General features: G+C 49.0%; 1 protein-coding gene across 1 annotated transcript in view; it reads right to left on the bottom strand.

Annotated features, from left to right (window-relative positions):
- Positions 1–14,357, bottom strand: part of ABCA7 (ATP binding cassette subfamily A member 7) — a 91,584-nt gene that overhangs the window by 33,841 nt on the left and 43,386 nt on the right. Inside the window, 9 exon segments of the mRNA XM_048497788.1 lie at positions 798–896; positions 1,418–1,542; positions 1,632–1,786; positions 3,831–3,848; positions 5,927–6,028; positions 9,844–9,886; positions 11,312–11,514; positions 12,506–12,578; positions 13,844–14,064. Of these exon segments, the coding sequence (XP_048353745.1) occupies positions 798–896; positions 1,418–1,542; positions 1,632–1,786; positions 3,831–3,848; positions 5,927–6,028; positions 9,844–9,886; positions 11,312–11,514; positions 12,506–12,578; positions 13,844–14,064 (1,039 nt within the window).

The raw sequence follows: 14,357 nt of genomic DNA, 5'->3' as shown, positions 1-14,357 counted from the left end.
CACCCCTGGCCCCTCCCCCTTTCTTTATGCCCTCATGCTCTCGCCCCCGCTCCCTTTCCAGATTTACCTTAGTTCCTTTTCTTTTTCTAGTACTTTTTCAGGCTGAAAAAAGCAGCCTATTTACAGTTCAGGCTAAAAACTGCCTAAGGAACTACAGTTCCCAGGAGACATTGGGATTCACAAGGTCTCCTGGGAAGTATAGTTCCTCAGGCAGTTTTTAGCCTGAACTGTGAAGAGGCCGCTTTTTTCAGCCTGAAAAAGTACTAGAAAAGAAAAAGGAACTAAGGTAAGTGTGGGAAGGGGGTGGGGGGTGCCGTGGGGGACACCATGGGGGGGGGGTGCTGCGGGGGCCGCGGGGGGTTGGAAAAAACACACTGCGCACCAGGCCCAGTTTGGCCCAGTTATTCCTCTGATAGCAGGTGCACACACTGATTTACCATGAGAAACAAACTAAATAACAAAAGGCCCCCTGGGAGCCAGATCAAAAACCTACAGAGGCTGCTAGCCATATCTCTGCATGACTCACCACTCTGACCTTCCCATCAGCCTCCTCCAAGGAACAGAATACTCTATGGCACCTTACCATCAAGGAAGACGGGATCATTCCATAAACTTCTGGAATGAATCATTCAACCTTCTGAGCTGCCCACCACCATTTTGTGTGAGGCACTGCTTGCTCTAAGCTTGCGGCCTCCAAAATTACACATCATGCCCACATCAGTGAACAAGGCACATATCCAACACTAATTCAGAAACAACATGCCTAAACATTGCAGGAAAACTCAGGGGTTACTCACAGCTCTGAAGAATCTCTCTTGCACCCAGTGCCAAAGCCAGGGTCTTCTAGAAGGGCTTCCAGAAGTCGGGCAGAGTTTGCATCCCCTGAAGAGTCATCACTAGGTAGGGAGTGGAGAAAACAATCAGTTATAGTTTTTAGAGCAGGGATCCTCAGAGTGGTACCTTTCCTGGCAACCAACAACAACAAAAATACTAAGATGATGCAAAGTGCAGATTGTGCAAGGAAGCTGATGAAACTGTAGATCAGAGGTCTTCAAACTATGGCCCTCCAGATGTTCAGGAACTACAATTCCCATCAGCCCTGCTACTTGGCCATGCTGGCAGAGGCTGATGGGAACTGTAGTTCCTGAACATCTGGAGGGCCATAGTTTGAAGACCTCTGCTGTAGATCATGTACTCGGCTGCTGCAAAAAGACTGCCCAGACTGAGTACAAACAGGGGCATAACTCAGTGGCCAGGATGATCCACTGGAATTTATGCAAGAATTAAAACATCAGGATAGCACTGAGCTCTTCCAAGCACCACCAAAAGTCCCAAGAGGCGCCAAACTGCCAGTCGGCCTGACTATTACCAGCGTGCTAGCTGCCCACCCTTCTGCAGGAAGAGAGCAAACGGATACCTGAAAAAGATCGTTTGGGCCCCATACATCCGGGGTGTGAGAGGCAATGGCGGGTACTTGCCAAAGGGCGGGACGATCAGGCTGAAGAGCAGGGCGATGCAGACGAAGACAGCAGGAAGAACTATCTGGAAGGGGAACCCGGAAAGGGTCAGGAACAGGAACCCAGCCATCTCCTCCCGCCCCACTCTTTAGGTAGAGAAAGGGGGTCTTGTACTTGTGCAAAGAATCCTCTGGTACTACGGCGGGCGTACAGGAACCTCTTGGTGAAGAGGGCACACAACTGCTGGTATGTCAACGCCCAGCCTGTCAGGCGGCAGGAGTCCTGGACATTCGTGCCACGCAAGAGATCTGTCTCCGTCGGTTCATCAGCTGGTGAAAGAACAGAAAATGCTATAACTGTCTGGGAGTTACTTGGCTCCTTCCAACTTGCAAAGGAATTTACCATCTTATAACCGTTATTGGCTCTCAGAAATCACCCCACCTCCTGCTCCTTTTGGAAGGGTTCATTTTGTAGCTTTAGAATGTATCCAGGCTACATTCTGAAGAGAAACCTTTCATTTCCTCGCCTGCATTCTGCCCAGTCTACCCATGGGGTTTTATAGTTTGCCATCCAGCCATGAGGACCAGAACCTTGATTTGAAAATAAAAGGATGAAAGCCAAGTCATAGAATCATAGAGTTGGAAGAGACCACAAAGGTCATCAAGTTCAACGCTCTGCCATGTAGGACCAGACAATCAAAGCACCTCTGATAGTCGGCCATCCAGCCTGTTTAAAAACCTCCAAAGCATAGGTGTCAAACTCATGGCCCTCCAGATGTTCTGGACTACAGTTCCCATCATCCCCTGCCAGCATTGTGATGGCAGGGGATGATGGGAATTGTAGTCCATATCATCTGGAGGGCCGCGAGTTTGACACCTGTGCTCCAAAGGAAGATATAATGCCAACTGGCCATGGTGGCAGGGGCTGATGGGAATTGTAGTCCATGAACATCTGAAGCACCAGAGTTGGACACCCCTGTCCTGACGTCTTCAAAAACCAGCACCAGTGGCAAAAAAACCCAAAATGGCAGTCAAACTCTTGTGAGCCTAAAGAATCTTGCAAGACTCTGGAAAGCTTCCAAAGCTTTCTTGATGTGTCCTCTTTAAAAACAGCATGGCAAGCCATGCGCACCTGGAAGGATTCCTTCTTCTCACAAGACTTTGGCCATCTCCTCTGGCTCGCAAAAGGAGGGGCCACAGCCTCCAGCAGCAAAAGATCTCAAGCTGCCACAGGGTCCTGGTGCCTAAGATGTTGACAAAAAGCCAGACACAGTAACTGGACAGTAACTGGAGAAAAGGGCTGGGATCTCTGGGTTGGCGTGTTCTTTGGCACCTCTCAGCTATGTATTCTGGAAAGAAAGTTAGCAGCAAGAGACAGATCAGATCAGATCAGCAAGGAAATCTCTCCCGCTTTCCAAGCTGTAGGAAATCCTAGTAGGAACACCATGTGAATGATTCTGTATGAAAACTGGCCAAGTATAGCCACTTTGATGACTAATCATAACAGTATGAACGCAAAAGAATATATACACCGAGGAAGATTATTCTTTCGAAAACGCTCTACAGCGCGCCTGCGTTCTGCAAAGGTGATGCAAAAGTGATTGCAAAGTTTATTCAGCGTTCTTTGCTATTGAATCCAACATTCTTCCAGCGCTTTGGAAAGGGCTTGTCTTCTCCAACACGTCTAATTTACGTTCTTCTTCTGGCGGTTGGTAAGCGACCGGCTCCCACATGCCTACGTGATTTACCTACACCATCACAAACTGACTTTTGAAACATTGTCTTTACTCATGAATGGTCTCCTATCTGTGGGATTTATGAATGAACTTGATTCCAGTGCTATTCTATTCATGTATAAGAATGTATTTACAAAACTATTAATGCATTTAGACTTGTCATTTGTGCTATAAATCAGTTTGTTGTACTTCCCTGTTTTGGGCGAGTGTTTTTCTGGAGGTAGTTCATCCAGTTTCCGTGCTTTCCTTTTCTCCCCCTCACCTTTCGTTTTCCTCTTCTGAGTTTTGATACCTATCACTGGCACTCTACTGTTAACAGCCCCAGCCCAATTTTTGACATGTGTTGGACGGGACATAATGGGGGAAAGATAATTATGTATTTTTAGGAGGGTTATGGTGGATGATTTTAAGATTGTTTTATGTGATTTATAACTACCTCGCCCAGGGACTTGGGTGATGCGCGGGAAACAAGTTCACTGACAAATGAATAAAAATAAATAAAAACAGCGCAATATGTGAATCAGGATCCTTTTCATTCACAGTGCACTACCAGTTGTGAAAGCATCCCTGCAGCCCTGCATGCAAAGGATGCTGAGTCCGTTTTGGCACAAGGGATTATCCCATCCCGAACCGTTTACCTTTCTTGCGTCCTTTGGCTTAGCAGAAAAGGAGGAGGAAGAAAGAGAGAGAAGAGAGGTTAGGACAGAAGTCCATTCCGCTGGCTTTCAGGGCTGCCCATACGATCCTCCCCCACCCGTCTAATCCGCTGCAGACTTCCAACCTTTTAACCCTGAACAAACAGGGTCTGATCATTTCAACTGGTAACCTGCTCGCCTGTGGGTGAACAGTTAAGATTTGAGTCCCATAGAACCCAAGAGACCAACAAAAATCTCAAGGAGTGGTATGACCTTTCGAGAGTCAGAGTTCCCTTCACATCAGAGGTCACTCTCGAAAGCTCATGGCCCAAAAATCTCATTGGTCTTTAAGGTGCTACTAGCCTTGGATCTAGATTCTGATAAACAGTATGCAATTTATTCCACAACTCAGTTCCGACAGATCAGACATCACATAAAACCACAGCCATGATTCAACTAACCGTGGTTTGGACGCAACCAGTTTTCCCATCGGCAACGTACAGAGAAGCGGGTCTCCTTTGACTACTGAAAAAAGGTAAGCAGTGGGGAGCGTGGGAATCTGTCAGGATGCCTAGTGGGAGCTGGGGGCTGCTTCAGTTTTCTGGGTTTTGGAGGGATGGGATGATATATCATGGGTGTACTGTGTGAGACTAATTGTTTCTACCACCAGGTGCTAGTCAAGGCCAGCTTCAATGGACTACTGCTCTTATCATACTGTCTACATATTTTCTTGTACTGTTCACATGGGGGGAGCGTAACCCTCAACAAATATTATTGCTGTGTGCGCGGGAAAAAGTCAATTCTGGCTTTTCCAAGCTGTCCTCAGGGTGAATAAACCTCTGTTCTCTGCAAGGTGGTGTTTCAATCATTGGGGATCTGACAGAATCAAACACAGACAGACAAAAGCTCTTGAGGTCCCTTCCAGTGCTGTTTCTATGTGACGCTTTTACACAGGCCGGGGTGGCCCCCCTGAGGCCAGAAACCAGGCTGGCGTGCCCTTTGAAAGAGCAGCAGTGGCGTAGGAGGTTAAGAGCTCGTGTATCTAATCTGGAGGAACCAGGTTTGATTCCCAGCTCTGCCGCCTGAGCTGTGGAGGTTTATCTGGGGAATTCAGATTAGCCTGTACACTCCCACACACGCCAGCTGGGTGACGTTGGGCTAGTCACAGCTTCTCGGAGCTCTCTCAGCCCCACCTACCTCACAGGGTGTTTGTTGTGAGGGGGGAAGGGCAAGGAGATTGTAAGCCCCTTTGAGTCTCCTGCAGGAGAGAAAGGGGGGATATAAATCCAAAACTCTCTCTCACTCTTCTCTCTCCCTGAACCCTGAGGGAAGCCAGTCCTACATGCCTGAAGGCTGGATAAACCGATGCTGCCATCTCTAATTTGAGACTTGAGCCCTTGAGCATGCTATGAAGGAACTGTCTTTATACGTTGAAGTGATTCCTGTGAACTAAAGGGTGAAAACTTAGTAATTTTCTTGTTTAAACAAGGGTTGCTGAGAATGGTAATCAGGGGCTAACTCTGCTTGGCCTGACTGTTGATGACATTAATAAAAACTCTGAGGGGTTAAAAAAGGGCAGGAACGTTTATCAGTGTCTGGCGGGTTTGTTTGCGTTTGCTGGCGCCTTGTCCCACGCTTGGCGTATGTGCATTTTACTTTTTTCAAGTTGTTATTCTGTTCCTTTTCTGTTGGATGAGGAGGTCTGAGACATCTCCTAGAATAAACCTTGGCTACGTTAAAGATGTGGCATGTTGGTCTCAGTGCTTGTGAGTGCAGCTTACCAGAAAGAAGAAGAAGAGTTTGGATTTATATCCCCCCTTTCTCTCCTGCAGGAGACTCAAAGGGGCTTACAATCTCCTTGCCCTTCCCCCCTCACAACAAACACCCTGTGAGGTAGGTAGGGCTGAGAGAGCTCTGAGGAGCTGTGACTAGCCCATGGTCACCCAGCTGGCATGTGTGGGAGTGCGAAGGCTAATCTGAATTCCCCAGATAAGCCTCCACAGCTCAGAGAGGGCTACGGCAGGAGTGGCCAGTTCATACAGAATGTCAGGGCAAGAAAACCACCCCAGCCCGACAGCCCCCAACCCAACCTGGCTTACCCGGTTCAGTATCACCCATTTCTGTGTCCTCATTGAGGGTCCTCAGGGTGTAAGCAGAGGCCGGCGTGGACGTACAGAAACTCTGAGTAGTCTCAGCAGCACCTGCATAGAGGGAACAGAATATGTGTTGCCAATGGAACGGCTAGAGAAGTGATGGCGAACCTATGGCACGGGTGCCAGAGGTGGCACTCAGAGCCCTCTCTGTGGGCACACGCAAACAGAGTGCCCCCCCCCCCCACGCATCTAGGGTGGCTCGATTATTAGCATTAAACCTGAGACCTAGTTTTGGGGAAGCAGTGTAGGTAACCCTGTTAAGCGCTGTTAAACCCCACTGATTTTCATGCGAAGAACTAAAGCGCAATCCTTTACCTGGGAGTAAGCTTGATTGCTGGCAATGGGGCTTGCTTCTGAGTAAACCCTGCTAGGGTCATGATTCACCATTGGAAGAGTTGCACAGTTGCTTCAAAGCAAAGCCACCGACTACCACCAAACTTACTCCTGAGTAACGCACACCTCAGAGCCAACCGCTTTTTCTAAACTAAAACCTCAGTATTCAGGTTAAATTGCCATGCTGGCACTTTGCGATAAATAAGTGGGTTTTGGGTTCCAATTTGGACACTCGGTCTCGAAAAGGTTCGCCATCACTGGGCTAGAGGCATATGCTCGAGTGCTAGTGCGGTGAACTGCAGAAAGTCAATAGGAATCGACAGGCCAATGCCTGGCTGGATGATAGTAGAACTCATAGCACTCAGAAATTCCATGGGTTTCCTCTCGGTATGAGCCCAACTCCCCTGGCCCCAATTCCCAAAAAGGGGGTTGGCTCCCATTGCTACAGCAGCACCCTCTAGTCAAGTCAGAAACAAGAAAGCAAACACAAATGGGTTTGAAACTGGAAAATAACAAGTAATTCCTGGTCTACGAAATGGATGCAGTAGTCGGTAGACTGGAATTCCTCATGTTGTGAGATGTGAGGATTTTCATGCTATAATTTGTTTTCAGAAAGGCCTGTAACCTGGAGTATGGCAAAAGTCATCTAATCGACAACTGCCCACCAGTGCTCTGGTCCAGTGGTGGGATGCAAACATTTTAGTAACAGGTTCCCATGGTGGTGGGATTCAAACTGTGGCGTAGCGCCAATGGGGCTGGGCGGGGCACGATGGGGGCGTGGCCGGGCATTCCTGGGCGGGGCTGTGGCAAGGACACAGCCGCTGCGCCGGTCCTTGGACGGGAAACAAATGCACGCAGGCGCAGGCTGCCACGCACACCGGTGCACCTCCTGCTAGACTGCTTCAAGTTCTGCGCGCTACTGCTGAGAGGAGGGGCGTAACTAAGGCAAAAATCACGTGGCAAAATCACCAATTAGTAACCTCCTCTTGGCACACACAAATAATTAATAACCTACTCTCGGGAACCTGTGAGAACCTGCTGGATCCCACCTCTGCTCTGGTCCCAACATGCTTCCTGTTTGTGGCGCACCAAGAGAGAAGGGGTGTCATTGCAAGTTTTCTTGAACCTCCTCTTGCCCCTCGGCTTTTTGCGCCAGAGCAGGACAAGGCTGGGGAATGCCGGCAGTGGGTAATTAGCCAGTGGGTAAATGTGACAGCCCTTGGGGAGGGGTGGGGAGAGTGGTGGTGGGTCCCATTGATAAAAATAGTCCCCAAACCACCAGAACAAGGGTGAAAAGTAGATCTCAAGCCTTCTCAAATCTTCCATATTTTGGGTGCACAATATTGGACTTGGGTTGCTGAAATCTGGGCTTGAATTTACAATATGTTACCTAGGTGATACTGAGCCAGCCATACCTCACAAAGGTGGCTTCTCTCTCTCGATCTCTTTGCCTCTCAATCTCACCTACCTCACAAGATGGTTGTATGGGTAAAAATGGAGGGACTGAGAACCATGTATACCTCACAAAGGTGGCTTCCGCATGGGGAAACAACAGCGCTCCAGGGACAGGAAAAAAACAGTCCCTGGGGCACTGTTTGCACAGGAGGTGCTGCTGCATTGCAGCAGCGCCGTCCTGGCTCCCCTGAAGTGGCGCAAAGACACCGCTTCCAAAACTTGCTCGTGGGGCGAGTTTTTTTGAACACACCGGTTGCCACCCGTTGCCGAGAGAACAGCAGTGGGTGGAAGCCGGCGTATTCCCGTGGCGCTCCCGAACAGCTGCCTACCTTTTCCCTGCCTTTTGTTGCTCTGAGGAGGGAAGGGGACACACCTCCTTGCCTCCGTTGCTTCAGCCGTTGCTCTGGCCAGGGGGCGTGTACCCTTCCCTCCTCAGTGATGAAAGGCAGGGAAAAGATAGGCAGCTGTTCGGGGGGGCTGTGCGGAGCGTGCTCCGCCAGCCGCGCAGCCTATGGGGCCGTTCGTGCGAACGGCTCCAGGGCTTGCATCCGCATCAATCATGCCGATGCAAGCCCACAAGCCTGCATGTGTGGAAACTGCCAAAGTTTCTCTGAGGAACATCAGGATAAAAATGAAAGAGAGAGCACATGACGGATGTACTGGTTACATTGGTCTGCCTCCAGTACTGCTCAAGCGCACCCGTAGGAGAGCCATTGTGGTATAGTGGTTAGGAGCAGGTGGACTTTAATCTGGAGAACCGAGTTCGATTCCTCACTTCTACACATGAGTGGCGGACTCTTTATCTGGTAAACTGAATTTGTTTCCCTGCTCCTCCACATGAAGCCTCCTGGGTGACCTTGGGCTAGTCACAGTTCTTCGGAAATTTCTCAGCCCCACCTACCTCACAAAGTGCCAGTTGTGGAGAGAGGAAGGGAAAAGGAGTTTAGAAGCCACCTTACAGGAGAGAAAGGCAGAATATAAATCCAAACTCCTCTATTATTCCGGCCATTTTCCGGGGCAAAAGCCTTCTTTAGATCTTTATGATGGCTGTAGCGGTGAGGTGTTACATACACCATTTTAAAATTGGTCTGAGGCATTAACTAATTGGCAAAGGGGCAATTTAAAAAAAAAACTGAATTAGGAGCACCCTTGACCTTTTTAGCTACATTAAAAATTCTTTCAGTCTTATCATTTTTCACATTCTCTCTCTCTCCTGTTGAGATCCTCTAGGTAATATGCAGAATGAGTTATTTCATATTACACTCACATAAACAAACAGCTCTCTGGGGTAAGGCTGAGAAAAGGAGCCAATCAGCTGAGTGGGGGGGGCTTCAATCCAGATCTCCACAATTACTGAGCCAAATTTAGCAGGTTTCAGCAGAAGAGGGGCCACGAGAGACAGACAGTCTAGGTGGTATATGAAGTTGATTTTGGATTTATACCCCATCTTTCTCTCTTGTAAGGAGTCTCAAGGGAGCTTACAAGATCCCTTCCCTACGCAGAAGTGGCGTAGGAGGTTAAGAGCTCGTGTATCTAATCTGGAGGAACCGGATTTGATTCCCAGCTCTGCCACCTGAGCTGTGGAGGCTTCTCTGGGGAATTCAGATTAGCCTGTACACTCCCACACACGCCAGCTGGGTGACCTTGGGCTAGTCACAGCTTTTTTGAGCTCTCTCAGCCCCACCCACCTCACAGGGTGTTTGTTGTGAGTGGGGAAGGGCAAGGAGATTGTAAACCCCTTTGAGTCTCCTGCAGGAGAGAAAGGAGGGATATAAATCCAAACTCTTCTTCTTCTTTTCCCCACAACAGACACCTTGTGAGGTAAATGGGGATGAGAGGTTCCAAAGAAGCCAGACTAGTTCATGGTCACCCACCAGGCTTCATGCATAGAAGCGGGGAACCAAATCCAGTTCACCAGAGAAGAGTTCGCTGTCCATGTGGAGTGGGAAATCACACCTGGTTCTCCAGATTAGAGTCCACCTGCTCTTTTTTAATAGAATATGTTTTTTCTCACATAAAAAGGCAACACACAAAAGGCCCTTTTTATAGTTCTAGTCATGAGCACTGGGAATTACCTTCTGCATCCACACCAGTGTCCTCAGCCACCTTCAAGAAGATCTGGGGAAGGAAATAAAACAAAGTTCAGACCAGAATCCAAATGCGCCTGGTTTTGATCAGGATTCCGCTTAAGAACATAAGAACATAAGAACAAGCCAGCTGGATCAGACCAAAGTCCATCTAGTCCAGCTCTCTGCTACTCGCAGTGGCCCACCAGGTGCCTTTGGGAGCTCACATGTAGGATGTGAACGCAATGGCGCTTCCTCTACCCCTGATGTGAGTGATCTTTCACTAGCCGGGAATGGGGGAATTATCCTCCACACACACTTCTGTCTCTGGCCTGCCTCCATAGGTCTTCCTCAGGTCTTGTAGAACCCGGCCTTGCTATTTTTGTGCCGTTCAGAGACAGGTGGGAACAGCAGCGAAGCTTTGGGGCAGAGGGAGCGGGTGTAACCCCTTCCGTCCTCAACACTTTCCCCATAACCTCTCCCCTATCACTGCTGACCCAGCCCAAGTTCCAGACTTTTCTCTCTCTCTCTTTTTTTTACCACAAACATGGATTCTAGGTGAGGAGGGGAAACAAACTGGCAGCACTGTGATTTCCACAGAAAGCCAGCAAGCTTTAACTGCCTCTGTCAATTCCACACGGGCCCAAATCCACTTCCAAAGCATTTATTTAGAAACCTGGCATCCCACTTTTCTACTGAATATAAATAAGGTGCGGATTGGAGAGCTTGAGTGGGCGACAGGCTCCACCCCCCACCCCCTATTGGGCTATGCATCCTGCTATGGCAGCAACTGGGGAGCCAAATGACCTCCATGGGGCCCCTCACACAGCTTTGATACGGAGAGGCTCTCAGCTGTTGCTACGGCAACCTCTTTTATTTATCTTTAATTTTAAGCATTTTCATGCAGCCTTTCCACCGAAATAGAGTTTTCACGTGGCAAACACCAAACGTCGGAGTGTTAAAAACATGTAAAATAAAGCATATCAGCAATAATTTAATAAAATATAATCCAATAAATTAATAATTCAGGAAAAGCAATAATAATAAGAAGAACAGTTTGGATTTATATCCCCCCCTTTCTCTCCTGTAGGACACTCAAAGGGGCTTACAATCTCCTTGCCCTTCCCCTCTCACAACAAACACCCTGTGAGGTGGGTGGGGCTGAGAGAGCTCTGAAAAGCTGTGACTAGCCCAAGGTCACCCAGCTGGCATGTGTGGGAGTGTACAGGCTAATCTGAATTCCCCAGATAAGCCTCCACAGCTCAGGCGGCAGAGCTGGGAATCAAACCCGGTTCCTCCAGATTAGAATGAACCTGTTCTTAACCATTATGACACTGGTGCTCCTATAACACCAAAAAACAGGGGAAAAGGCCAATAGCAGTTATTGGGGGTATGCCAAACAGAACCAAAGAACCTTCACTCGCTGGTGGAAGTCAACAACAGAGGGAGAGAGACAGATAAATCTTTGGCAGGGTACCTCTTCCAAGCTGGTATCAGAGATGCCATAGCTGGAGATGCCAAGTTCGCCCAGGCGGCTGTCCAGTTCCCGGAACAAACCCTCAAATGCACCCTCTTTGGCACCGCTGTATGGCAGGACGTAGAGAACCTCCTGGCCGATATCCTCTACCAGCCGCGAGCCCGGAACAAGTTCCTTGATCAGAGCTGTGAGCTGCAAGACGTCTGTATGCAAGCCAAAAAGGTGAGGAGGTTGAGTTCAGACAGACCTGCATCACATTCTGGGCAGCCGTAAGAACAGGTTGAGAATCCTTCCAACACAACATCCATTGAGGAACCTACCCCTCCCTCTGTCTCCAGCATCTGACACTCAGAAGTGGATCTGCACAGCAAATGTATAACGAGTTGCAGTCGTTACAAAGGAATTTGTTTTCCTTTTTCCCATTCACATGCATGCTGTGCACGCAGCGATTTCCTGTTTTGAAGGTGGACTCCAGATGCATACTGGGGGGAAATGGTGCCCGGGGCAACACCTGCTCCAGCTCCCCCACCCCCCGCGCCCCCCTTACCCAAGTCACTGCTGCTGCCCCCCCACCTCCATCAGAGTGGAGGCTATGCCTGCCTTACTCCGAGGGGGGGGCGGGCGGGCCCGTGGCTTGCCAAGTTGCTGCGACCCAGCCAGAGGAACATGTGCAGGCTCCCAGCTTAAGCACAAGGGAGGGCGTGATTTTGCGCCCCCCACGTGATCTACTGGGTGGCGCCCGGAGCCAAGTGACCCCCATGTCCCTCTGGTAGATACACCCCTGGTGGACTCTATGGCATTATGCACAGCTGAGGTCCACCCCCTTCCCAAACCTTGTCCTCCCCAAGTTGCCACCTTGAAATCTTCAGGAATTTCCCAACTCAGAACTGACAGCACTATTACAGCTACAAGCAACCCAATACCAGGCCTATCTTATAGCACTGTGGCTGGGACATTCTGATATCTGGGAGACCTAGGAGTCAAAGTCCACACTGCGTATTTGGAAGAGCAAACGTGCAGGAAAGGATATCCCCAGAACTCTCACTGATGGGGCAATTGACCTTGTACAAATGGGGACTTGGGTGTGCACACACACTCAAACAATCTCATTGTAATCAAAGGAGAAATGCAATATGGACTTCATACCTTCCTTCTCCTTCCAGACCTATTCCAACCCTTGCAATATCTACTTACCAAAGACAACGGATTCTGTGTTTGGCTCGCTCCCTAGACCCGTATCACTGCTCCTCTCTGAATTATCATCATCCTACGAAGAAAAGGACACAGTCTGAACGGAAATATTCAGGTCACTTCAAACAGTTCTCTCCCTCTCTCTTTTCTAGTTTTTATTTCCATTCTGTCCTTCCCAAAAGTTCACAGCAGCCCTTGAAAACATTTAAAAAACTGAAACGGCACACTCTAACCATTATCTCAAGTTAAACACGCAAGCCAAAGGTTGCAACAAGGTCAGAAATCTTGCTGACAGCCGTTCAACTCAGCCTGACCAAAATATGTAACAGTCCAACACTAGAACTTAATTTAAAAAGCCCTCTGGAATAACCAGGCCTTGAAAAGGCCATGAAAGAGAGAGTCTCAAGCGGCTGTCCCTAAAGAAAAAGACCGTTATTAAAAAAAGCTAAATTCTGCATGGATACCAGTCAGACTATGAGATGGCGTTGTTAAAAAGATGGCACTATTTTTTAAAATCCAGACACGTGGGTTTATATTAGGAAATACAGCCCTTCATATAGGCCAGTGGTGGCGAACCTTTGGCACTCCAGATGTTATGGACTACAATCCCCATCAGCCCCTGCCAGCACATGGACAGTTTCAACAGAAAAGAAACCATAAAAATGAACAGAAGTTGGCTGCCAGTTTTGAAAAACACTAGAGTCAAGACAGTGACTAATCAGCTCCACACAAACACAGGATAACTATAGACCCGTGGTGGCGAACCAGTATGGCCAATTGGCCATACTGGCAGGGGCTGATGGGAATTGTAGTCCATAGCATCTGGAGTGCCAAAGGTTCACCACCATGGATATAGGCAATACGAGATTTCAAGTCACATTTTTTACTCCACTCCACGTCATTTCAGCTTAAAAGAAGAAGAGTTGGTCTTTTCCCTACTGTGAGGAGTGGCTTACAAACACCTGCCCCCACCAAAGGCACCTTGTGAGGCAGGTGGGGCTGAGAGAGCTCTGAGAGAACTATAACTGGCCCAAGGTCACCCAGCAGGCTTCATGTGGAGGAGAGGGGATTCGAACCCGGTGCTCTGGATTAGAGTCTGCAGCTCTTAACCACAATACCACTCTGGCTCTCTTACATGGTAGCTCTCTAGCACACTTACACCATTTCCCCTTCAGCAGCTCAAGCTCTGCTTCCCAATGGAAAATCACTCGCTGAAGGAGAGAAGCAGAGAGAAATCGGGGACTGAGGAAAAGGGGTAAGGGGTTTCTACGATCCCCTCCAGCTGTCTTGCCTACCTGTGGGGAAGCTTTAGAATCCTCTCAAGTTACAGAGCTCAGTTACCTTTTTACTGGCGGACACGAGGCCGTTGGGGATGCTCGAATTCTCACGAGCCCCACCAACTTCTTGCTTCACAAGGGTCAGGTAGTAGCCCGTGCCCAGTTTCGTCTTGAGGAAGAGGGAGGAGCCACAGCAGCAGAGCCGGCCCTGCGAGATGATGGCGATGCGGTCACCCAGCAGGTCTGCCTCATCCATGTAGTGGGTGGACAGGATGACAGTGCGGCCTGAAAGGGGGGGGGAGGAGACAGAAGCGCTTGCGAGCAGCTCTAGTGACTATGAGACTTGCAGACATGTTGCTTTGGACAAACGCATGAAGATATAAAAAGAGCCCTGCAGGATCAAAACAGTCTGGTTCGGCTTCTCGTTTCCCAAAGCGGCCCTTGGTATTCCACAAGCAGGGCACAGTGTAAAAACCTTCCCGCTTCCTGTGGTCACCCTTCAGCACCTGGCTTTCAAAGGCAACCCGCCTCTGAATAGGGACGTTTTGTTTGGCCATCCCAAGAAATGGCCAGTCACA

This window comes from Sphaerodactylus townsendi, linkage group LG05, assembly GCF_021028975.2.
Source record: "Sphaerodactylus townsendi isolate TG3544 linkage group LG05, MPM_Stown_v2.3, whole genome shotgun sequence".
Taxonomy (NCBI): Eukaryota; Metazoa; Chordata; class Lepidosauria; order Squamata; family Sphaerodactylidae; genus Sphaerodactylus; species Sphaerodactylus townsendi.
This window is presented reverse-complemented; position numbering and strand designations above follow the sequence as displayed.